General features: G+C 33.2%; 3 protein-coding genes and 1 pseudogene across 3 annotated transcripts; 2 read left to right on the forward strand and 2 right to left on the reverse strand.

Annotated features, from left to right (window-relative positions):
- Positions 1-973: 973 nt before the first annotated feature.
- LOC107647899 (pterocarpan synthase 1 pseudogene) lies at positions 974-1,722 on the forward strand (annotated as a pseudogene).
- Positions 1,723-9,357: 7,635 nt separating this feature from the next.
- Positions 9,358-10,563, forward strand: LOC148554435 (uncharacterized; the record flags this gene model as incomplete). The annotated part of the gene is made up of 1 exon (XM_088490314.1): positions 9,358-10,563. A coding segment is annotated over one exon (1,206 nt), but the record flags the coding sequence as incomplete, so codon positions are not given.
- A 5,637-nt stretch (positions 10,564-16,200) lies between these two features.
- LOC107645389 (uncharacterized) lies at positions 16,201-17,499 on the reverse strand. The gene is made up of 3 exons (XM_088490315.1): positions 17,344-17,499; positions 17,151-17,243; positions 16,201-16,569 (listed from the first exon to the last, which is right to left on the reverse strand). The coding sequence occupies exons 1-3, from the start codon at positions 17,497-17,499 to the stop codon at positions 16,201-16,203; spliced, it is 618 nt and encodes a 205-aa protein (XP_088346441.1).
- A 327-nt stretch (positions 17,500-17,826) lies between these two features.
- On the reverse strand, positions 17,827-20,234 carry LOC148554436 (uncharacterized). The gene is made up of 4 exons (XM_088489258.1): positions 20,013-20,234; positions 19,845-19,916; positions 17,987-18,365; positions 17,827-17,870 (listed from the first exon to the last, which is right to left on the reverse strand). The coding sequence occupies exons 1-4, from the start codon at positions 20,232-20,234 to the stop codon at positions 17,827-17,829; spliced, it is 717 nt and encodes a 238-aa protein (XP_088345384.1).
- Positions 20,235-24,260: the final 4,026 nt, after the last annotated feature.

Here is a 24,260-nt window from a genome sequence, read left to right on the forward strand (position 1 = left end):
CACAGAGTAAGAGAAGCAAACGGAGGAGGAGAAGTTTGAGGAAGAGACAAAGAGAGTGAAAACTCAGAACCCTACTGATTCTCATTTATTTGTAAGGGGTAAACGAGGGATATAATAGTCAAATTATCTATTCTTAACGTTTTTTGTAACGTTTACTATTAATAGGGACCTAATTGAAAAAAAATTGGTGCAGGGACCCAATTAAAAGAAAAAAAATATAGGAACCTATTTGAAAATTCCATGAAATTATAGGGACCAACAAAATAATTAAACTTTGATTATTCTACTAAAAATTCTTCATTAATTATATGTGGTGTTATTTTTCTTAGTTTTTTTTTTTGGATAAGACTAAATTAAAAATGAAAAAATTAGTCGGAGGTTGATTAATCAATAACTAGCTAACACAAAGGATTGATTAAATATGGGAGCCCGCTGTTTTGATTGTGATGATTGAGGTTGTGAAATATGTAGATGATGACGATATGTGTTAATTAATGGTTTTGAACTTTTAATTTATTGAGGAAACTCTTTAGTTTTGGTAAGGAAAATTCATAGAATGCGATACTCAGAAAAGTTAAAGTGTAAACGAGGGAGAGAAGTAACTCGAAGGAAGAAGAAGAAAGCATGGGATGAGAACGTTGGGTAATTATGGTGGTGGAAAAGCCTGAAAAGATGAGATGGACCGATGAGATAAAAGGATGATTATTTACTCGTAAAAGTGTCAAGTTAATTAAGTTAAACAAAGACTTTTCTTTTTCAAAATTTTTAACATTCTAAGATACAATAGTGTTAGGAGCAAATATAATTTGTGATTTATAACTATTAATTAGTTATTATTAATATTTTTAATGGTATAAAATTATATTAGTAAAATTACATACTCTTTTTCTATCGATTAAATTTAACTTTTTCTCTAAGATATTTATTGGCCACTAGCTAGTCCACTACAAAGCCTGCCTCTTCTCTGATCACACACATTGACCCTTGTCTCCTAACAAACAAGCAACGCCACCATGCTCAAACCCTTAACTCTCATCTCCACATTCACCCTCCTCTTCTTCCTCTTCTCTTCCCATGTAACCGCCAAACAACCTCGCTTTTATCGAACCATCTCTCCCACATTTCTAGGCCTACGCAAGGAGAAGCTTACTCACCTCCATTTCTACTTCCACGACACTGCCAGCGGCCCAAACCCCACCGCCATCGTAGTCGCCCAGGCCCAAATAACCAAAAACTCCTCCACTCTCTTCGGAGCCGTGGCCGTCATGGACGATCCCTTGACCGTGGGGCCTGAGCCCGGCTCCAAGATTGTGGGAAAAGCCCAGGGAATCTGGGCGGCTGCTTCGCATGACGAGATTGGGTTGGTAATGGTGGTGAACTTGGAGTTCTGTGAAGGGAAATACAATGGCAGCACGTTAAGCTTGTTTGGACGGAACGCGGTGCTTAACAGCGTGAGGGAGATGCCCATTGTTGGTGGCAGTGGGGTTTTCCGATTTGCGCATGGTTATGGTGAGGCCAAGACACACTGGTTCAATATAACGTCAGGGGATGCTGTTGTTGAATACAATGTCTACGTCTTCCACTATTGACCCTATTTTGGTTGCGTTTGCCTTAATTATTAGCTTCTTTAGGTGGTAATCAATAAGAACAAGGAATTTCGTTCTTCCATGACCACGTTGCAGGTTATTGTCTCTTATTTGGTTTGCTGTTGCTTTTTCATTAACTCATCATCAATTGTGTCTTAAATAATTGTTGTGTAAGTGTATCAGTCTAATGTTGTAGACCTAATAACATTCTCTACTTGTCAATTTCCATAAAAATTTGATGATGAAAATTCAGGTGCACAGGAGAAGTTGATAGTTTAGAGTAGTTAGATGAAAATTTAGTCAAATTAAATTATCTAATAATTTTTAATTATTAATTTCACATAAAATCAACTTACACTTGAATTTCCACCAAATTTGATAACGGTAAGCAGGGCGGACTTAGAGGGGGCGAGTAGTGGCCTCGGCCCATCCAAAATTTTTAGAAACTATATTTATATATGAAATATGTATTTAAAAATATAAAAAAAAATATTATATAATTTAGTATTTTTATATGTATTATTTTTTATTATGTGATAGATTTATGTCTTAATTATTTAATTCACTAATATTTTTTATTTAACTAATTTAATATCATATCCTCGAGTCTTTGTAACTTTTAAATTAGTTTTTATATAATAATCTCTATATTTATTTAAAAAAATCATTTGTTTATTTTATATTAACATATTTAAAATTTATATTATTATATTAATAATAACTTACGTAGTTATATTTTGGTAATCACATTATGTACTTTAGATATTCTTTTCTTATAAAAAATACTTATTTTTTTTCTAAATTTATGTTGTTGAAAGAAAAACTTTTATAAAAATATCTTATATCTTGTATTCTATAAAGGTATTGTATCTTTTAAATAATTAATAATTTATCATTTTTTTCAAATTTTTAAAAGAATTAATTTTAATTAATAAGATATGTGATCATTTTTAACTAAACACGCTATATATATATTTTTGATAAATTTTTTAAAAAATTAACTCTAATAATTATATGTTAATTATTTTTATAAAATAAAAAAAATTATCTAAAATTCAGTCCCTTCATACTAAATTTTCTAGATGCGTCCCTGACGACAAGGATCTCAGTGATAGGTTTCTTTTGCACTTACAAGTTAAGTACCATGAATTGTAAGATATTTCGTTGAGTTATGTCGTTACATATTTCGGATAAAACATATATATATATATTTTGTGTTTATCAATATTTTAATAAAAAAATATTATTTATTTTTGAACATATTTAAACACATTTACTTATATCCCATCATTCGTTATTCAGTTTTATTTTTAAAATAAATTTAAAAAATATATATTATTATTTATTAATATAAAAATATTTTAGATATTTTATATAATTAAACATAATTAAAAATTTATTTATATTTTAATAATAATAAAATATTAAAATACTCTTTAAATTTTAAATGGAATTTTAGCCACACAAAATTTAAGTTGGCAAACGAATTTATTGATATATTTTACAATTTTTAATGTAAAACAATAAAAAAAAAAACGCATAAAAAAGGAGAAAGAGGTTGTAGAAACAAAAGTTTATGGGTGAATAAAGTTTTATCTCTATTTAAAATGTCACAATTTATGATACGCATATGAAAGATAATATGATACAAAATATAAGATATATGGACACATAAATTTTAAATTTTTGTGAGATATAAGAATTTTTAATTTTAATTTAAATTTAATTTTTTATTTTTATTTTATTAATATGTATAAAATATAAAATAATTAAATTTTATATTTATTTTGAAAAAACTTGCTATTTCTTCGGATAAAATAGAATAGAGTAGGATTTAAAATTTTAGATTGCGAATAAAGTTAAGATTAAGGGATTTTCAATCCACGAATAGAATAAAATAAAATTTTAATAAAATTTTTAACTCATAAATAAGATTAAAAGAGAGTTCAAACCTTATCTTCCTCTATTCATTGTCAACCCTGCTAGTTCACAATCTATAAGCACGTGAATCACTCCAGGAAAGATAAGTGTTCCCCACTAGCTAGGCCACTACACATACAACGAACCCCTGTATCCTCTTGACCTCTTCTCTCCCAACTATCCTCAATAAGTCATTGAGTAGTGAAAGTACAAATGTACAATATTAATATAATAGATACTTGGATAGTTTTTATTTAGTTTTTTGAAATTTTATTAATATAAAAAAATCTCTAAGCCTACTCAACTTAATCCAATAAAAAATGTTGAGGAGTAATTTTTTTTATTAATATTAATCAATATTTTAAATTAATATTTTATTTTTATATTATTAAAATTAAAAATTAAAATTTATTTTCTAAAATTTAAAGTGTTGGTTAAAATGTTGATAAAAATAATAAATTTTATTAATCATGTAATATTATTTTAATTCAGTCGAGTTTCACAAAAGAAAAGTATATATGTATGTGTATATGTATTTTGTAAGATCATATTTGACTAAGATCCGTTTGAAAAGTTTTATAGAATAACTTTTTTAAATTTTTGATTTATGAAAAGGAATAGTATTAATATTTGGTGCAATTTTTAAAATCAAATTGCAGTTTTTTAAGAAGTTATTTAAGAGTTTATAGAGAGTTAAAAAAATGACTTCTCTCATAATACTACTATTTTTTTTATCACATTTTTATAAAATAAGTACTTTTAGAACTAAAAATCCAAATATAAAATAACTTATTTACAAACTATTTTTAATATAGTCATTTATTATTTAAATTATTTCAAACTGGGCCTAAGAAGAGTGTTAGAGGCCAGTAAATTTTGTGATTTATAACCATCAATTAGATATTAATAGTATTTTTAATAGTATGAGATTATATCTAATAATATAAGATTACTCGTTTTTTTACTAGTTAAATATTCACCAAATTTTGACCAAATTTTAATAAAAATATTGATCTTTTAGACTTTTCCTTTAACTAATATATGCTATTTATACGTTAAATATGGACATTTATACAAAGATATTATTATTCACTACAAAAAATTCTGGTAAAAATGACCGTTTTTTTGTATTTACGGCGGTTTGAACCGCCATTATTACTAATAATGACGGTTTCGTAAAGCGACGTAATTCTAGACGCCATTTTGGTTATTACAGCGGTTCAAACCGCTGTTATTTTCAGGATTAAAATGGCGGTTTTTGAATAGGTTAAAACGGCAGTTTGAACCGCCATTATTACCTCGACAGAGTGGCGTTTTGGTTGGTTAAAACGGCGGTTCAAACCGTCATTATTTCCAGGGTTAAAATTACGGTTTTTGGATAGGTTAAAACGGCAGTATGAACCGCCATTATTACCCTGATAGAATGGCATTTTGGTTGGTTAAAATGGTATTTTTAAACCGTCATTTTTACCCTGACAGTAGCATTTTGGTTGGTTAAAATGACATTTTTGAACTGCCGTTTTACCCTGACAGTGACATTTTTTATCGTTTAAAAAAATAATTTTTACCGTCATTTTTATCGCGTTAAATAGATAATTTTGTGAATAAAATTTCACAATAGCAAAAAATTATAATCCATAAATGAAATATTATATAACTCATAAACAAAATATTAATATAATATATAATTTTTTATTATTAAAAATTAAAAGTAATAACTCCTATACAAAATATTGTCTTACTAAACTTACCAAAATACAACCATTGTAATAAACACTAATCAGTCAAATCTACCATCCAGTTTCCTAAACTATGTTAATATCTAATAATGTATTTAAAACATCTAATAAGTGCTATTTTTACTACTTAGAATATGAATATACAAGACAAGTAGCTTAGCTAAGTGATGATGAATAAAATTTGGAGGTTAAAAATTTTCTCCTTTTGTAATTAACTTTAAAACAAGCCTGCCTTAGTTTCTTAGTCTCTTGTGTGAGTTTCATCCCGGTAACTTGCTCCAACATCTTTGTTTCTTGTTCTAACACTCCAATTTCATTATCCAAACTCATCTCTTACAAAGATTTGTAGGAACCTCTTCTATCAGGAAATTTTTATCAAGTCGGTCGTAATAAATTGAAATTATAACAATAAAAATATATTAGTAGAAATAATATATAACTAGTCAAATAATATAAAGAGAAAAAATAAAATTAGATTGATAGAAAAAATCGAAAAAATTTCTTAAAAAATTAAAATATGAGACAATTATTTACAGAATTTCAAGTGTTTGAAATTAGTCCTAATGTTTCTGTTATAGAACTAGATAAACTCAAATATGAAATATCACATGGACATTAGCTAGTGACAAAAATGAGAAATCACATCATTATGAAAACTGGCAAAGCCATGGACTTTTATGTAAAGGACATTACACTACACACGAATATTAAAGAGATAAAAAGTGAGTGAGATAGGGAAAAGCTAAGCTTGTTTGCCCAAACGTAGTACTATTATCATTTTAATAAAAACACAACCATCTTATTTATTTTATGTTATTCTATTGGCAAGTTGTTGCCATCAATTAATTAACAAATGTGGATAAGATAACACATTGATCGTCATTATTGTCCATTCGGAAAATCCAAAGTTGGGCAAGATATGGTGGTATTAAAATAACCCCATATGACTATATATCCTTACATTAATGTCATATAGTTAAGATATCTACCCTGCAGGTTACACTACTCTTCCTTATAGACTTGTAGTTGTTAGGAAATTATTTATTTGTGGGCAATACATATATTAATTATAATCACAAATTATTCTATTTTAAATTAAATAACTTATATAGTGATGATCTCATTTATTATTATAAATGCTAAATTGAATAAGTTATTATTACTTTTGATTTAAAATTAAATGAGAATAAAATCAGATATTATCTTTTGTTCCTTAAGATAATTATCTTTTTGGGTTTTAGATATATTATCTTTTGGGCTTTAGATACTATTTTATTTGGGCTTTAGGGTTTAATAGGTGTCATACTCAAATATAAATAGACCTTCAGGATTTCGGTCCCCAATATACCAAAAGCCGCCTTTGTTATTCATTTCCCATCAAAAGAGTTGCAATTCAGCCTCCTAGGAATACAGAAGGCTTTGGTTGAAGAAGATCGAAAGAACCACAAGATCCAAATTCTTCCATCAATTTCTAACTCTTATGAGTAAAGGTACGCTTCTGCATTATGTTATATTTTTGATGATTCAATATAGATGATCTGGGATTTTAAAATTAATTTATTCCAACAAGTAGTATCAGGGCCATCCATAATTTAATCATCAAAATTATCTTTTTTTTTAATCAATATATATACAGATGCGTTATTTACATTACATATAAAAATGCGACACGTTTGGCGAAATTGTTTCCATAAAGTGCATCGTGCGTGTATATGTATGTATAGACCGTACTGATTAATATGTATGTATGTTGATGGACATTATCATTATTTGGTTATAAAGTAAAGGCATATTTATCTATGTATATAAATATATCATACAAGAAGGATTATTATACCTACCTATTTTATAAAGATTTAGTTTTGAAATAAATTGATTGAACATTATGCTGCCAAAGTAGTCTCTTTTGTGAAAATTGATTTATTTAAAACATTAGGAATATGGTGATATGTAATTCATGCGGATATTGGTCAGCCTAAAGGAAGGCCTATATTTGGCCGAATTACATACAGATATTGATGGTAAATAAATATTTGGGTAATTGATTAAGAATAAAGTAATACTTATTATTTATGCGAACAATAATCGGCCCAAATGAAGTTTATTGTTTGGCCAAATAATAAGCATTGCACACTTTTGTTTATTTTCTATTAATTATGTGGTCAATAATCGGCTCAAAGGAAGGTTATTGTTTGGCCAATTAATAGAAAATATATGCGGTAATAAATAGGTTGCGAAGTTTAAGTTTCCATGTGCGCATTAAGTCGGTCCAAAAAAAGGCTTAATGTTTGACAGGAATTTTGACAATATTTGATTACTGCAATGAGAGTATCTCTTACAGTTAATTTTTCTACCCAAAGATTGAAAATTAATGTTGTTCTAGATATCTCAATATGGATTTTTCCATTATTTTGTTGGGAATAATGCAACATTCCCCCTTGAGAAAACACCTTTGACAGAGAAATAAAATAGACACAATCACAACACAAGAATTTAACGTGGAAACTCCAATTACCGGAGAAAAACCACGGCCGTTGTCAAATGACAACCAGAGAATATCACTATGTGAAAATTGTTACAACACATAGACTTCTTTCTCTCACCGGCACCCCAGTACACCCACACTCTCTCAAAGCAAATATCTAACTACACCTCACAACACTCTCTAATAAAGAGTACAGAGGAAAAGGAAAATCAGATACAAGCTTAAAGTGTTTCTGACTGGTGCAAAAACAAATGGAGAACTTAGCCTCATATTTATAACCTAGGCCACCCACTCCATTTGCTATCCTAAGCAATGTGGGACTAATTCAACCAAATCCTAACAATCTCCACCTTGATTGAAATAGTCACACATCTTCAGCTTCCATTGTCAACACCGACAATTCTTTGCTGCCATTGTCTATACCGACAATCATAGTTCAGAGAACTATCATACTCCACCATGAAAGTATACTCACTTGGAATTAGACCACTCCAAGCATTTCGCCTTGGTACAGATCAAAACCTTGCTGAAAATTCATGGTGCAACTTCCAAATTGGCTTTTCCTGGAAGTTCTTCAGCCATCGACCTAACTCCGCCACACACCTTGCATCTCAACACCAACCAATGCCCGTGTGCAATTGTGGACCCGATTGCCACAACTCATCCTTATCCATGGCAGTGCGGTAATACCATGAGGATACTTCTTGTCTTCTAGAGAACATCATCTTCTCTCATAGAGAGAGCAACCAGAGATCTTCTCCTTCAACGCCTTGTGCAAACCTGATTGTATCAACACATCCTTGACTTGTATTTGCCACAAGCCAAAATTGATTCTTCCATCAAATTTCTCTATTTCAAGCTTCACAGCACTTGAATATCCTGACATTGTTGCAACCGTATACTGGAATAGTATAACTCAACCGTGCACTAGGAAGGATCCCCAGGAAAGAGAGGTGGGTCACAATGGACACACTTAAATACCAAGTCTTTCCTTAGCCAGAACCTTTCCAAACAGCACTCTCACAGTGTCACACTACCTTCCAGCAACAACAACAGCAACCAAAGATCAACCTCAAGCCACAGGACAAAATTCTTTTCTGATGTGGAAGGTCAGACTAGGCTGCAACCACAGAGCATACTAAGAATAAATCCCACCGAACCGAAGCTCTTGATACCACTTGTTGGGAATAATGCAACATTCCCCCTTGAGAAAACACCTTTGACAGAGAAATAAAATAGACACAATCACAACACAAGAATTTAACGTGGAAACTCCAATTACCGGAGAAAAACCACGGCCGTTGTCAAATGACAACCAGAGAATATCACTATGTGAAAATTGTTACAACACATAGACTTCTTTCTCTCACCGGCACCCCAGTACACCCACACTCTCTCAAAGCAAATATCTAACTACACCTCACAACACTCTCTAATAAAGAGTACAGAGGAAAAGGAAAATCAGATACAAGCTTAAAGTGTTTCTGACTGGTGCAAAAACAAATGGAGAACTTAGCCTCATATTTATAACCTAGGCCACCCACTCCATTTGCTATCCTAAGCAATGTGGGACTAATTCAACCAAATCCTAACATATTTAACTAATATTTACTACACGTTTATTTGTTCTAATCCAGAAACTATGGCTTTAGCTACCAATATTTCTACACAAATCAGCAGTATTCCTATGCTGAATGGTTCAAACTTTAAAGTTTGGAAGGATACTGTGGAGATTGTCCTCGGTTGTATGGATCTAGATATAGCTCTTCGAGAGGAAAAACCCACTTCCACTCCGAAAAACCTCAATGAGGTTAAAATAGAGAAGTGGGAGAGATCTAATCGAATGAGCATTATGATCATGAAACACTTAATTCCTGAGGTGTTTCGGGGCTCAATTACTGAGGATAAAGATGTCAAACAGTTCCTCAAGGATGTTGAAACATTATTTATGAAGAATGAAAAGGGGGAGGCAAGTAGCCTTTTGAGCAAACTTGTCTCCATGAGGTATAAAGGTAAAGGGAACATAAGGGAGTACATTATGGAAATGTCTCATCTTGCTTCAAAATTGAAAGCACTAAAGTTAGAGTTATCTGAAGATTTACTCGTGCATTTTATTTTGATTTCCCTTCCTGCACACTTTGGGCAATTCAAAGTGAGTTATAACACTCTGAAGGACACTTGGTCCTTAAATGAGCTTATATCTCACTGTGTGCAAGAAGAAGAAGAGATGCTACAGCAAGATAAGACTGAAAGTGCTCACATAGCGTCATCTTCTCAGTATAAAAGAAAGCGTGATACTACTGCGGATGTGCCTTCTCAGCAGAAAGAGGCTAAGAAACAGGATCAATTTTCAACCTGTTTCTTCTGTAAGAAGGTGGGATACATGAAGAAGGATTGTAACAAATATGCCACTTGGCGTGTAAAGAAGGGTATAATTCTTACTTTTGTTTGTTCTGAGGCTAGTTTAAGTTATGCACATATTCATACTTGGTGGGTAGATTCTGTTGCTATTACTCATGTAAGTATTACTATGCAGGGTTGCCTGTGGAGCCGACCGCCAAATGATGCTGAAAGATACATCTATGTGGCAGACGGCAATATAGTTGCAGTCAAAGCTATAGGAACCCTTAGATTATGTTCCACGAGTGGATTTTATTTGGATTTATTAGAGACATTTTATGTACCGTCATTTAGACGGAATTTGGTTTCTGTTTTTCGTTTGGACAAATCAGGTTATTTTGTTTGTTTGGAGACAATAAAGTCAGTCTCTTCTATAATTCGAATAATATTTGCTCTGGTCATTTGGTGGATAATCTATATAGGCTTGACTTAAATTCCTATAATAATGAAATACTGCAAACAGGTAGAAAATGAAAACTAAATGAAAATTCGGTATCATTATGGCACAAACGCCTAGGTCACATCTCTAAACAGAGAATTCAGAGGCTCGTGTCGGATGGAATTCTTGGACCCCTAAATTTGGCGGACTTTGAAGTCTGCATTGAGTGCATAAAGGGAAAAAAGACAAACGAAAGAAAAATAGGTGCCGAGAGAGCTAAAGATGTCTTAGAACTGATACATACCGATATATGTGGCCCATTCCCTACTGTCTCTTAGAATGAACAACGGTACTTTATTACGTTCATAGATGATTACTCTCGTTATGAGTATCTATATTTAATTCATGAAAAGTCCTAAGCCTTGGATGTTTTCAAGTCTTTCAAAGCTGAAGTTGAACTTCAACTTGGAAAGAAAATTAAACCTGTCAAATCTGATCGTGGTGGTGAATACTACGGAAGATATGACGGTTCAGGTGAGCAACGTCCCGGGCCTTTGCTCTTTTCCTAGAGGAATGTGGTATTGTTCCGCAATACATCATGCCAGGCAAACCTAGCATGAATGGTGTTGCAGAGCAAAGGAACCGAACTCTTAAGGACATGGTGAGAAGTATGATTAGTCATTCTTTCTTGTCTGAATCACTCTGGGGAGAAGCCTTAAAGACCGCAGTGTACATCCTTAATAGGGTGCCAAGCAAAGCAGTTAACAAAACCCTATATGAAATTTGAACTGGGAAAAGACTAGTATAAAGCATCTGCAAATTTGGGGATGTCCAACTGAGTCGCGACCTTATAGGCCGCATGAAAGAAAATTGGACTCAAGGACAACTAGTTGCTACTTTGTTGGTTATGCTGAGCGTTCACGGGGGTACAAGTTTTACAATCCTACATCAAGGTCTATTTTTTGAAATGGAAAATGCGAGATTTCTTGAGGGTGTTGAGTTTGGGGGGAAGGAAATATTAGGAATGTTTCTTTTGATGAGGATTCTGTAACTGACAATGGTCAGGTCTTTGTACCTATTATTGTTCAAGACACAGTTACAGTACAAGAGCACAATGAGAATTCTACTGTAGATTCAGTTACAGTACAAGAGAACAATGAGAATATCGTTGTTGTTCAAGATACTGCTACAGCACAGAAAAATAATGAGAATCTTCCTCAATCCTAATCCATACAGCAAGCTCAACAACCTCAAGAAGTGTCATTAAGGAGATCCAATAGAGAAAGGAGAAAATCCATCTATGGTCTCAAACAAGCTTCTCGTCAATGGTATCACATGTTCATCAAGTCATTACCTCATGGTTTTGAGGTAAATATCATAGATGAGCGTGTATACCGCAAGTTCAATGGGAGTAAATACATCCTTTTGGTCTTACATGTTGATGACGTTCTACTTGCCAGTAATGATATAGGCTTGTTGCATGAAACTAAGAAATTTCTATCGAACAAATTCGAAATGAAAGATCTTGGTGATGCCTCTTTTGTATTAGGAATCGAGATACTAAGACATCGTTCTCAATGTATTCTTGGATTATCACAAAAGAACTGTATCGAAAAGATTTTAAGTAGATATGACATGAAAAATTGTAGACCGATGGACACACCTGTAGCTAAAGGAGACAAGTTCAGTCTCAAGCAATGCCCTAAAAATACAATGCATGATCAACCTTATGCATCAGCACTAGGGAGTTTAATGTATGCTCAAGTTTGCACACGTCCCAATATATCATTTATAGTGAGAGTATTGGGTAGATACTTGAGCAATTCGGGCATGGATCATTGGATAACTGTTAAACGCGTAATGCGTTATCTAAAGAGAACAAAGGATTACATGCTTATTTATCGGAGATCAGAAATTTTGGAGATCATTAGGTACTCTAATTCCGATTTCATGGCATATGGTTTCGAAACTTTGTCACTGAGCTTCATATAGTAGACATAAAGCTCTTAGTTGTCAAGGAGAAAGGTTAAGAAAAACTTATTTTCATAGGACATATAGGAACAGAGTATATGCTAGCAGACTCATTAACCAAGGAATTGATCCCCTAAAGTCTTTCATGAGCACACTACTCGGATGGGTGTCAATATTTGTGATCCCTTGGTTTAGTGGGAGTTTATTTTATGCTATATGTCCTATGACAGATATTGAATTATTTTTCTACAGAATTAAGTTGATGGTTTATTTCATGTTATATGAAATGTTCATTTTGCAATATTTGTATTGTGTTTAATCTCAATAAAATTTTAAAGTTGGACCAGCTAGAAATAGACATGCATGAGATCACTTGGCATGTAATTTCCATATTACTCATCCAAATTTGATCTATGTCGTTAAGTATATTAGGATGGTAATTGGCGTGGTTTAGTCACGGCATTTAATGTGACAAAAGCTGCGGTAGTTCCATATCTAATGTATGAGACGGACCAGATTGTTAAAGTAATGAGAGAAATAGCATTCAAATGCGCACATAAAGTTTATAAGATGTGATTATGTCAAGAAAGAATATATGTATAGCCCAATTGGGAGATTGTTAGGAAGTTATCTAATTTCCTAACTTATTTGTGGGCAATACATATATTAATTATAATCACAAATTATGCTATTTCAAATTAAATGACTTATATAATGATGATCTCATTTATTGTTATAAATGCTAAATTGAATAAGTCATTATTACTTTTGATTTGGAATTAAATGAGAATAAAACCAGATATTATCTTTTGTTCCTTAAGATAATTATCTTTTTGGGTTTTAGATTTATTATCTTTTGGGCTTTAGGGTTTAATGGGTGCCATGCTCAAATATAAATAGACCTTCAGGATTTCGGTCCCCAATATACTAAAAGCCTCCTTTGTTACTCTTTCCCCATCAAAAGAGTTGCAGTTCAGCCTCCTAGGAATACAGAAGGCTTTGGTTGAGGAAGATCGAAAGAACCACAAGATCCAAATTCTTCCATCAATTTCTAACTCTTATGAGTAAAGGTACGCTTCCGCATTATGTTATATTTTTTATGATTCAATATGGATGATCTGAAATTTTAAAATTAATTTATTCCAACAATAGTGTCTCTGCTATATGCTTGTGAAAGAAACAATCAAAATGTGCATCACATTAGTATTTTTTATTTATCAAATATATAATCATAGTAAAATTTTTGTTGTAGATATATATATGTATGGAAATAAATATAATTAGTTGGACAAAACACAATTTTTTTATTAATTATTTTTAATTCTAAAAGTAAAAGATATATAAAACTAATGTACACATACAACATATATAAAACGTGGTGCAACTTGGATAAAAATGCAAAACGCCAAACCCAGGTGAAAATTGCCAAAAACAGAACAAGAAGAATGTTAACCCTTCAAAATTTTCAAGCAAAGCCAATAGAATTAGACCATTTTTTCTTCACAATTAAAGCAAGATTTGTATATATAAATTAAACGATGTTGTTACTTAATTACCTGCTAGTACTAGTTACAATATATATGCAATTAAAGAGAGAATATTAAAAGTAAAAGGGACATTGAACAGGGGAGCTATAAATTACATCACAACCATGATCAATGAAATGGAAGAAACAAAGTTTGACTTTCATCAAATTGAAGAAACAATCCTGCTACGCATACACTATTGTACTTGTCACCGATTTGACACACTGTATAAACACTTGTAGGATCCATTAAATATTATTCATTATTGATCAAATTCAAAATCAAAAATCAATTTCAGTTAGAATTTTCAACATCACAATTTTTATAAGAGCCAACAGTGTCGTGGAAGAAAAAAAAGCTTTTAACCTCCATCACAATATCAATTAATGTCTCAATTGTTAGATAATTAAATAGAAGATAAATCACAAGAATTTCTAATAGTAAGATTGAAAAAGGGAATATTATGAAAGATCACAGTAGGTTGTGAAGTAAATTATGGATGAATTACAATGCTACATAATTAAATTTTCAATGGTGTGATTGAAAGAGTGAAAATGAGGAAAAGAAAGCATGGAATGAGTGTGATTGGCTTGAAAATGAGCAATTCTTCATTGTTAATTTTCAATGCTACATAATTAAATTTTCAATGGTGTGATTGAAAGAGTGAAAATGAGGAAAAGAAAGCATGGAACAGTAATAAGTTAACTGGTAAAGAATCATAAGTATCACAAGAATGACCCCAACTGCCATTGTGCTGCTATAATAAAATGCTAACGATTTGCTTAAGAAGGATGCCAAGCTCATTAGAACAATACCCAATATTAACAATACAAAACGATATGCAAAAAATTCTACAAGAGAGAGAGAGAGAGACAGAGAGAACAGCATTAGAGCCGGTTCATAGTGTTCTTAAGATGGATTAATAGCACAACAAGAAGCTATAACACATCAATTTGACAAACACAATTAAGATCATTTACCTTCTTCGACAGACACCTCAAAATTTTCCAGTGTTGAGCTAGCAGTCCTTATATCTAAGAGCTTGTGGTCAAAAGGAGACATTGATCGAACCCAAGAACCCTTGGTAACTTTTTCCTACTGGCCTTGTGAGCACATTCCTACAGCAAGAGATGCATTCCTGAACAAGACGCACAAAATTGCCTTAATAAATTAGATATACCATTTTACAAATCCTAGTTCAATTTAACTAATATATGCTATTTATACATTAAACATGGACATTTATATAAAGATACTACTATATATATTCAATATCAATTATATATTTAAAATGTTTTGAATTAATAATACAAAGAAAACATATATTGTTAAAAATATGTTAAAATGAAAAAATTAGTAGACTGAAAAGAATATTAACTAATCATATAATTTTATTAAATCTTCATATTAACTAATTTAAAAAGAATATGTTATCGACTTATCGTATATAATTACATTCATGAAGACAACCTGAAGTCAAAATTGAATTAAAAAAATTGCACTACGAAATTGAGAATCCTATATATATATATACACACTACAAGGGAGGCGCGAATTGGTGGCGGTTTTTTTCTTGATTAGCGGTGGTTTTAAACCACTGCAAAATCAAATGCCGGCAGTTAACCGAACCGCCATAGATATGGGCGCCTTTGATGGCGGTTTCCAGCAACCGCTGGTATAACTGCTACTAAATCAAAATTTCGCGGCATACTAATAGAAAACCGCCGCCGAATGAGACGGTCACGATTTGCTTTATATTTACCGACGGTTTCCAAACTGCCGTAATTTATCTCAATATGTCCAAGTTTTCGCACGTTAAAAATCGCTGCTAAATGGTACTATAGTTTCAGTCAAATAGAGGCGGTTTAAAACCGCCGCTAACTTAAGAAAAAAAAAAGGAAATTTGGGTTTTTCAAAAAAACACGCATAACTTATTTAAAATATTATTGAATTATTTTTTAATTTATTTTATATTTTTTATTATTTTAAGAGTGAATATTTTTAATCTTAGAATCTAAACTTGTAGCAAAAATAAAATTGAAATATAAGCAAAACAAAATAATATATCCATCAAAATACGATGAAAATAAATCTCTTTCAAAGAGTTGCTCAGTCTAATTCAGTAAAATGTTTGCTTCAATGCAAAATATCTCCAATCCTAATATTCTTTTTTCACTTTATCATTCCACAAAACTCATCCGATCCCCGCAGCGATGTCTGGTGGCAACTCTTCACCCTGCCTTTGAAACAGATAAATCAGAGCACTCTCCATCGCCTTCATCTTTTTCTTCTCTGCTGCTGCATCATCCTCCATCACCTTCCTCTTCAACTTCTCGCCTTCCAGCTCTGACTGCAGTTCAAGCAGCTTCCTCTGGGTCTCCTCTAGTTGGACTCCGTTTTCAGGCACATGTGAATTTAGACCGAAGAGTTGACTAGGAGTCAGTCCAAAACCCACACCACATACTCTACCCGGCTTCTCTTTTTCGAAAACCTGAGCAATGGAATCATTTTGAGACAACACCCTAGATGACTCATCCTGTTGCTCAATCTCCTCAATTCTTTCCTACAGACACAAATTATCAAATACAATCATTTTGTTGATGGGTCCATCTTATGTCAAGAACACACCAAAAGATAACAACATAGGATGCCAACCACTATAAAAAGAAATAAGGGATAAATGAAACTCAATCATTCGAATTCTACCCCAACTGTTTCTAAATTATATAGAAGTTCAAAATGTCTAGAAACATAACAGGTAAATTTGCAATGATAATTAAAGTAAGCTGAATTAGATATTTTAAAGGTCTCTTGGTCCATTTTGACATAGGGGAGTAAACCATTCATCAAAAAGGTTAAAAAACAAAATAACATAGAGAAGTAAACTATTACCCTATTTGAGGTCATAGCTTTATCGATTAATTATAAGTAGTAGTACTTACACCAATTGCTCTTGCTTCATCATTCATATAGGAGCCATCTTTTTTTTTTGTGCACTGTGATCCATAACTCTCCTCTATCGACTCTTCTCCCCATGTTGTTCCGACTGTATCAACAAAGTTTATGCCATTACCGTATTCAACACAATCAAGGCAACCTTAAGTCGCAGAAATAGTCTAAAGAGTGAATAAAAAAGTAAAGTACCTCTTCTTCCATCCGCCGTGCAAAGCTTTTCAAACCGCCAGTGTGAGTATATAGTTGTTTTGATCGATTCTTTGCATTTTTCCTGCACTTCTCCTATTGGTCCAGTAGAGACAAAGGGCCATTAGAAACTGATTTAAAATGACTCAATGCAACATAAATTGTATTGTTGTGTACCAATGATATACTAGATTACCTTCATCTCAGCTTTGGCACGATAGTCAAGGAACCATCTCCAATACTCTCGATCGATTCCCGGCGGACGATGCTCAATATTTTGTTCAGTCATGAACGTTGGCTCGAAAAAATCATTATACAACCTGAGCCTTGTTTCCTTCCAAAACTTCTCCATAACTTTCAAAATATTTTTCTTAATAGTTCCTTCGCTATCTTCATCAAAGTGGAAAATTTGCTTTACAGATAATAACAATTTGTCAAAAATTGTAAAAATAATCAGATTTATTTCAAAGGGGATATAAACTTTTACCTTGACACATTCGTTATAAACTTTGTCCTTAGTGGTAATCTTACGCCAACTTTCCTCACAGATAGGAAATTTTCCAAAGTAAGATCCTAGCAGACCAAGCACGCCACTCAACAGTCTAGCTTCGTTTCCAATTGCTTGCTTTGCATTGTTGAACCTGAGTATGATCTTTCTACCGTTAGGCCGTTCCATAGCCTACCTTGCGCTTAGTCTTGCCGGCTTGATTGTGCCATCGAAATCTATAAGCCAAATATAATACCTTATGTGTATCCGTAGTGGATAGCATGCGAGAATAAGAGTACATAACATAGAGTCTAAATCATGTTGAACATATAAAAATTATTAAATACGTTACCGATTATCCTGACTTCCCAAAACTCTGTAGTCTTGCGTCCTTTGCGATTCTGAGCTCTAGAATCAACAAAGGAGTAATCAGCTTCTTGATCAACAGAATCTACATAATTAGCATTATCTGCCGAGTTTACATGGCTTGGCTCCAAGTCCTGAATGTTATTTGTGCTCGTTTGTGGAGCAGGCCTTAGTACACTGCGCGGCGGAAGGAACGGGCGTGAAGTTGTAGGGATACTATCACCACTGTCCGGGAGAATTTGAGAGTCATCGCGGTGGGAAGGCGAGATTGGAGGCGGAGCAGTTTGTGGTTGCTGACATCCTGGTCCTAATTTCGGTTTCTTCGTGAAATGACCTTTTCTAGCCATCTTAGAAGATAAAGGGCGCTTGTTTCAACGAAAAAACAAATTAGAATCAAGAAGAGTCAAAGCACATTCATGCTTTTTTGGTGAATTTGTTACAACCGAAATTGAAATATAATTCGTTGACTAATTCATATAGAAAAAACAAGTTTAAATATAGATATAAGATTACAAACATGTGAAACTATAATTTGGAATGAAATCTTTTATTATTTCAATACATCTACTGATTATATATAAATAAGCATTCAACGAGAACAATGCTAGCCAATAATAAAAGTTAGATTCACTTGACATATATATGTTATGTATAGAAGATGAAAAAAAAAGGTATAGATATTAAACTCATCACATCATAGATTGCAAATGCTTTGGTCTCATAACCCAACTTCTCACCTCCCTGAAAGAAGTAAATAATATGCTATTAAAGTAATCACCAACATATAGGGATCATTATTTTAGCATGTTATGGGAATGATTTGCAATACTTTCTGCCTTGCAAAGAAAAACGGCAAGAGTTAGCACAATTTAACACTTTAGTGCCCAAAAATGAAAGAATTAAAATCCAGCTATGTGCATTTATTCTAAACACAAACACACCTGATATGATAAAGTTTACTTGTTCTTGGAGTTATTGTTGTATAAGATACTAGAAGATACATATTGGTTTTTGCATTTTAATGATTTCTTCATTTGACTATGCTATTCAAAGGGATGAATTGATACACTCATCTTATATTACTTGATTTTAGTTATCCATTTAATTCCTATTGGTGTTCCAAAAGTTTTCTTTCTAAATGCTGGGTTGACATATAGTGTAACATTAAATAATTTACAAACAATAATCTATGATCCAGCAATAATGTGCATATCAAAACAAAATCAAAACTAAAGTTGACACATTTAAGAATATACAACTCAATTATTGACCAACTCTTGCAATGTTTTGGTAAAAATAAGACAAAACTATGCTAAATGGCCACGCTGGTGACTGCAAACGGGGATATATGCATTTTTTCTTCTAAATCAAGTTTACTTCTAAAAGAGTAGTGCATTTTAAACTACCAAATCTACTCTAGTATCCCCCTCCGATACACCAACTCCTAAGTCCCACTCCTCTTTTCCCAACTGTACATTTCCTATTCCTCATCATAACATTTCCTACTTCTGCATCAAAATACTCCTTTTGAAGTGCTATTTGCATTTCAATGATACAAATGCTTCAACCCAAGTTAGTAAATACAAAGAGCCGATGTCAAGCTATGAATTATATAACAGGGAAATGCAGAGTAGGGAATATACGCCTTCAAAGGGCATTCTATTGTGTACAATTCTTACCCAGAAGAAAAAAAGTTTACGGTGAAAGGAAACTCCTCTATTTCTTGGCATGTTTCAGCAACAAGTTGACTACAATTAATGAGAATTCCTTTTTTTTCATGGGGTAAAATAAATTTGAAATTTGGCATATGAGAACGGAAAAATGAATTTTACTCCATTACTTACTGTGTTGATTGTTGCTGACCAGGTTGGGACAAGAGAGCTTAACTCAATTTTGCCAGGGATGAAAGCTACTTTCTGCAGTAACAATACAAATTTCATTCATAATAAGAGAACCTACTGTACTCACAGTTTAACATCACCCATTTTATTGAAAGAAAGAGGGATGGTTACTGGAGCAGAGAGGATGGGCCAGAACGCGGAGACACCTGAGCGACCGGCAGCTTCTGGAGACCAGCATGCGACGCGAGCTAAGCAGTCCTCGTTGGAGCGCGAGATGCGAGAGCTTCTATTGGCTGGGGTGGTGCCTTCGTTCAATGTATTCGAGTTAGGGCTGGGGTGTATAAGGATTGAGAAGCGGATGAAGTTACTGCCGCGGACGCTGGGGTATTTCATAAAAGGAGTTCTACTAATTTCACTGGTGTTTAAATTTGGGAAGAACCCAAATCCCTAATTTCGCATTTTAAAGCAAAATTAATAATAATAATCGGAATGATTAATAACATGAGCCATTTGAAAAATAAAAGTTATTAACAATGAAGCAAAATTGTTAGGTTGATATTCTAAATTTTATAATAATAATAATAATAATACAGTACAGGGTTAGTAATAATAATAATAACAATAATATTTACATATCAGCAGCTTTTTTCATTTTTTTTTTCTTTTACTTCAAATTTAACAATTAAATTTAGTTCTCTTTAGCTATTTATTCTTTTAAAATTAGCAATTTATGTTTTGGGTCCAAAACAGATATTCGGACCATCCCTAAATATGGTTATCTCATGTGAAGGACCGAAATTGAAAGCTCAAGCCGGGAGCAGCACAATCAAGTATAAATAAGCTGCTATATTCATTGTGTATCCGTTGTTCCTCTCAAATAAAGACTAATATTGAGAATACATAATTCATTTTTGTATCTATTATTTTCTATTTTCGAAGTATCATCACCAGTATCTACTTAATTTTGCCTACATTTGATTCTTGTAATACAAATTAGCAATTTTTTTATTGGCGTCTTCTAGATGTGTAGCTCATATCATGATCACGAACACTTCCTTCAACTTTATCAGTTTTGGAGTTGGTAAAAGTAGTTCCATTTCCATCAATTATGATAATCTTCAGAGTTAGAAGCACTTTATTAATATCGGGCAAAATGCAACTATGCTATTAGGAAGTGGCAGAATGCTTATTAAGCTCAAATTAACAACACTTACTCTTCTCAAACTCCATATTCCTATGATAAGGATTAAACACAAGACTAGCCATAGATTCAAATTTTTAAACACTAGCGAATGTAATATGTATAAAAGTAGACTCGAGGGCCTTCAATGTGGCACGGAATAGTGATAAATCCAATTCATTAATTATTCACCTCAAAAAAATAACAAATGTACCAATCTTGACTAAATATCACATTCCCTAAGTTCTCCAATATGATAAACTGTCCAACAAGAACAAGCTCTACTAACAATCTGAGAAGTTATAAAGTCACGACAAAATCAATGAACAAGGTTCGGCTTTCCTAGATAACCTGAATTGAAATTTTTCAAATAAACTAAAGCACGTCCTCAAGGATTCAAGTACCGTGTTGTCCACATAGCCAAGTGCCATGCATTCTTCTTTCCAGGAGACACTCCACTGTAAAGAAATTTATTCTCTTCTGGCATTTTATTGAGGTCATAGGACAGCATGAAACCATTTCGTCTGGCAAAATCGGCCTCATCAAAACCATCGGAGGAGACAACATCCTCTTTCTCCATTGAATTTGGAACCACCTCCCCCGGTTCTTCGGATGCCTCTTAGATCTTGGGTCAAGATAACCCTGAGAGTTGTGCATCATATCCAAACACACCCAAAAAAAATGAAGAATTAGAGTGTGAATATAATCCTATTATATTAACATTGTATAGATCATGTCTTTCTTACTGTCCCATAGTCGTTCAAGACCATGTTCTATGAGCTTGAATTCCTCCCGTGATGCAATATCCAGTTCAACGACAAGAGTATTTTCATAGCATGCCTGCACAAAATACCGAAATTAATACTAATAAGAAGAAGAAGAAGAAGGAAAGCACACAGAGACCAATTATCAACCAAAAAGATATTAGGATAACAAGATACTGCCCAAAGGTTTAAGATACTGCTCAGAACTAACTACATAGTTTTTGAAGCCTTTAAGACCCAAGAACAATGCCATACCCCAAGGCTGGATTGAATATGTAATTCTACGCAGCTATGAAGTAAGATTCACTGCTTGTTATATTGAATAACCAAAAGAGAAATTACAATAAACTTCAATAACAAGAAAATGCACAACAAACACTTTAATCTCATGGCTTGATTCAACATATAAGGAAAGTCTCGCAGTCAGAACAATCTATGTGTTGATCTTTTCCTATAATCAATCCACTAATGCCCCTTAGAAAAGATATGTTAGTAATCATTCACAATACTTTATGAATAAAAAAGTCACCGTTTAACTGAATAATTAGGAGCTTTCTTGAGCCTGCTCACATCATACCAATACAAGCAATTTAATTTGAGTAAATTTTAAAACCCACAGATTTGTAGAGGGTAGATACAAGCAGGCACCTTAAAGCAATTAAGTTTCTTCTAGCAAGAGCAAATAGAGTTTATTGTGATTTATAAAATACAATGGGTTATCCATCCTCAATGGTGATTCGGCTTGTTTAATTCTTAACTCAATATGAGATGATCGTTTTGCACGTAAACATAGATAAATGATTCTAATGTAGCAATTTTACAATACAAAGATTAGAATTTAGCTACATAGATAGAGAACTGTTATATACATTAGATAAATACAACAGTAAAATAGGAAGTTTTACTTTTACCTCGTCAAGTATTTTCTGTGAGCACCACGTTTCCATACTTGTTATAAACTCAAACCCAAATTTAGCCCAGTACCTTCGGTCCCATTGAAGCAATTCCTAAAATTTTAACATAACCGCCTGAAATGGGTTTCATTAACGAATATGAAAAGGATTTTGAGAATTAAATTGGGAAGCAGCAATCAAACCCTCATCATTGAAGCTGGCACATGACCAATGGCTCGATAGAGGTGACTGTGTCCAGAGAAGACATCCAGCCATGACTATATACGAGACTCTTTGAACCACAACTGCCTTGCAAAGGATGTTGCGTGGTCCAAAGAAGAGAATGGAGACGCCTCTATCATCTTCTCTGCGAACCAACGGCTTCTGGTAATGAGAAAGAAGTCTCGGCTCTTCAATTTCCCTGATAGGCCACAGACATAGAAAGAATGTACAGGGACAATAAAAAAATGTGATTGTAGGAATATGAGAGGTAACAGTTAAATAAAAGAGCTTTATACGAGATGATAAGTTTTAAAAAATAAAAAATAACTCAATCAATTCAATCTATTGTACAATGATATGACTAGAATACAATCCACTATCTATCATAGGTGAATCATGACAGTAGTATATATGCATGAAATCCCATGAATATGAGTTACATCTATGATGGAGAAAATTATTTTAGGAATGGCGGCCTCATCACAATCTTCAACCCCGTCATTAGTGGATTCCTCTAAAACCTCGTCTCTTGTCAACCACAGGTCTTCGACATCAAATTCAGGCAAGCTAGTCATACAGGAATGGGGGTGAAAGTCGACCTCACAATGTTCATAATCTTCGCCCATGTCAAACAAATCTCTTGGCTTCACATGGACTACTACACTCCATCCGTTGTCCACCTCATCCTCCACGTAGAACATAAGACGCGCCTCAGATGCTATGATGTATGGCTCATCGTCTTCTCGATCACCGGTGTGAATCGGATTGGCAAAATTGACACAAGAGTGGCCCAAAACGTCTTGTCATATGCCTCTGCCCGACGTCGTGTCTGCCAAAAGACACTTGAACAAGACTACAGTGAATTGACCACTGTAATTTAGCTCGATGATGTCTACTAATCTCTCGTAATACGAGACACCGCCAACGGCAACATTGACATCCCGTTTGCTTGCATAACTCCTAGTATCTGAAGTGACATAATCCCGCTATTTTGTGTTTTCATCCCTTCCTCCCTCAAGATGGTTCTGGATTTAAATCCGTTGATGTTGTAAGCTTGAAAGTGTCTAGATTGAGTAAGGGGCCCACAGGCAAGCCACTGCAACTCGTTCGAATGACTGGTGCTTCCAAATGGGACCTATAATTGAACCATTAGAGGCAAGAAAGCATCAAAGGGTAGTGGCACACTGTGATATTAAGGATTACCTCATGCCTGAACCAGTTCGGGAATTCTCTGTGCACCACACTATCTATGTGAGACTGGGACCTTGTTTTATTTCGCAGTTTTCTCTTTGTGATGCCTCTGTACTCACTATGCATACAGATAAATATGTTCATATTCAATACTATGAATACCATATTA

This window comes from Arachis ipaensis, chromosome B6 (genome assembly GCF_059453495.1).
Source record: "Arachis ipaensis isolate K30076 ecotype BB chromosome B6, ASM5945349v1, whole genome shotgun sequence".
In the NCBI taxonomy this organism is placed as follows: Eukaryota; Viridiplantae; Streptophyta; class Magnoliopsida; order Fabales; family Fabaceae; genus Arachis; species Arachis ipaensis.

Bases quoted from the DNA above. Each gene is read 5' to 3' on its own strand.
- LOC148554436 (XM_088489258.1), bottom strand. From the start codon at position 20,234: ATGAAATACCCCAGCGTCCGCGGCAGTAACTTCATCCGCTTCTCAATC. The intron at 19,917-20,012 runs GTAACCATCCCT...TTGTTACTGCAG, and splicing joins GGCCCATCCTCTCTGCTCCA to AAAGTAGCTTTCATCCCTGG. The intron at 18,366-19,844 runs GTAAGTAATGGA...CGTTGAAACAAG, and splicing joins GGTCAGCAACAATCAACACA to CGCCCTTTATCTTCTAAGAT.
- LOC107645389 (XM_088490315.1), bottom strand. From the start codon at position 17,499: ATGGAGAAGTTTTGGAAGGAAACAAGGCTCAGGTTGTATAATGATTTT. The intron at 17,244-17,343 runs GTAATCTAGTAT...CTGGACCAATAG, and splicing joins GTGCCAAAGCTGAGATGAAG to GAGAAGTGCAGGAAAAATGC. The intron at 16,570-17,150 runs GTACTTTACTTT...TTGTGTCTGTAG, and splicing joins CACGGCGGATGGAAGAAGAG to GAAAGAATTGAGGAGATTGA.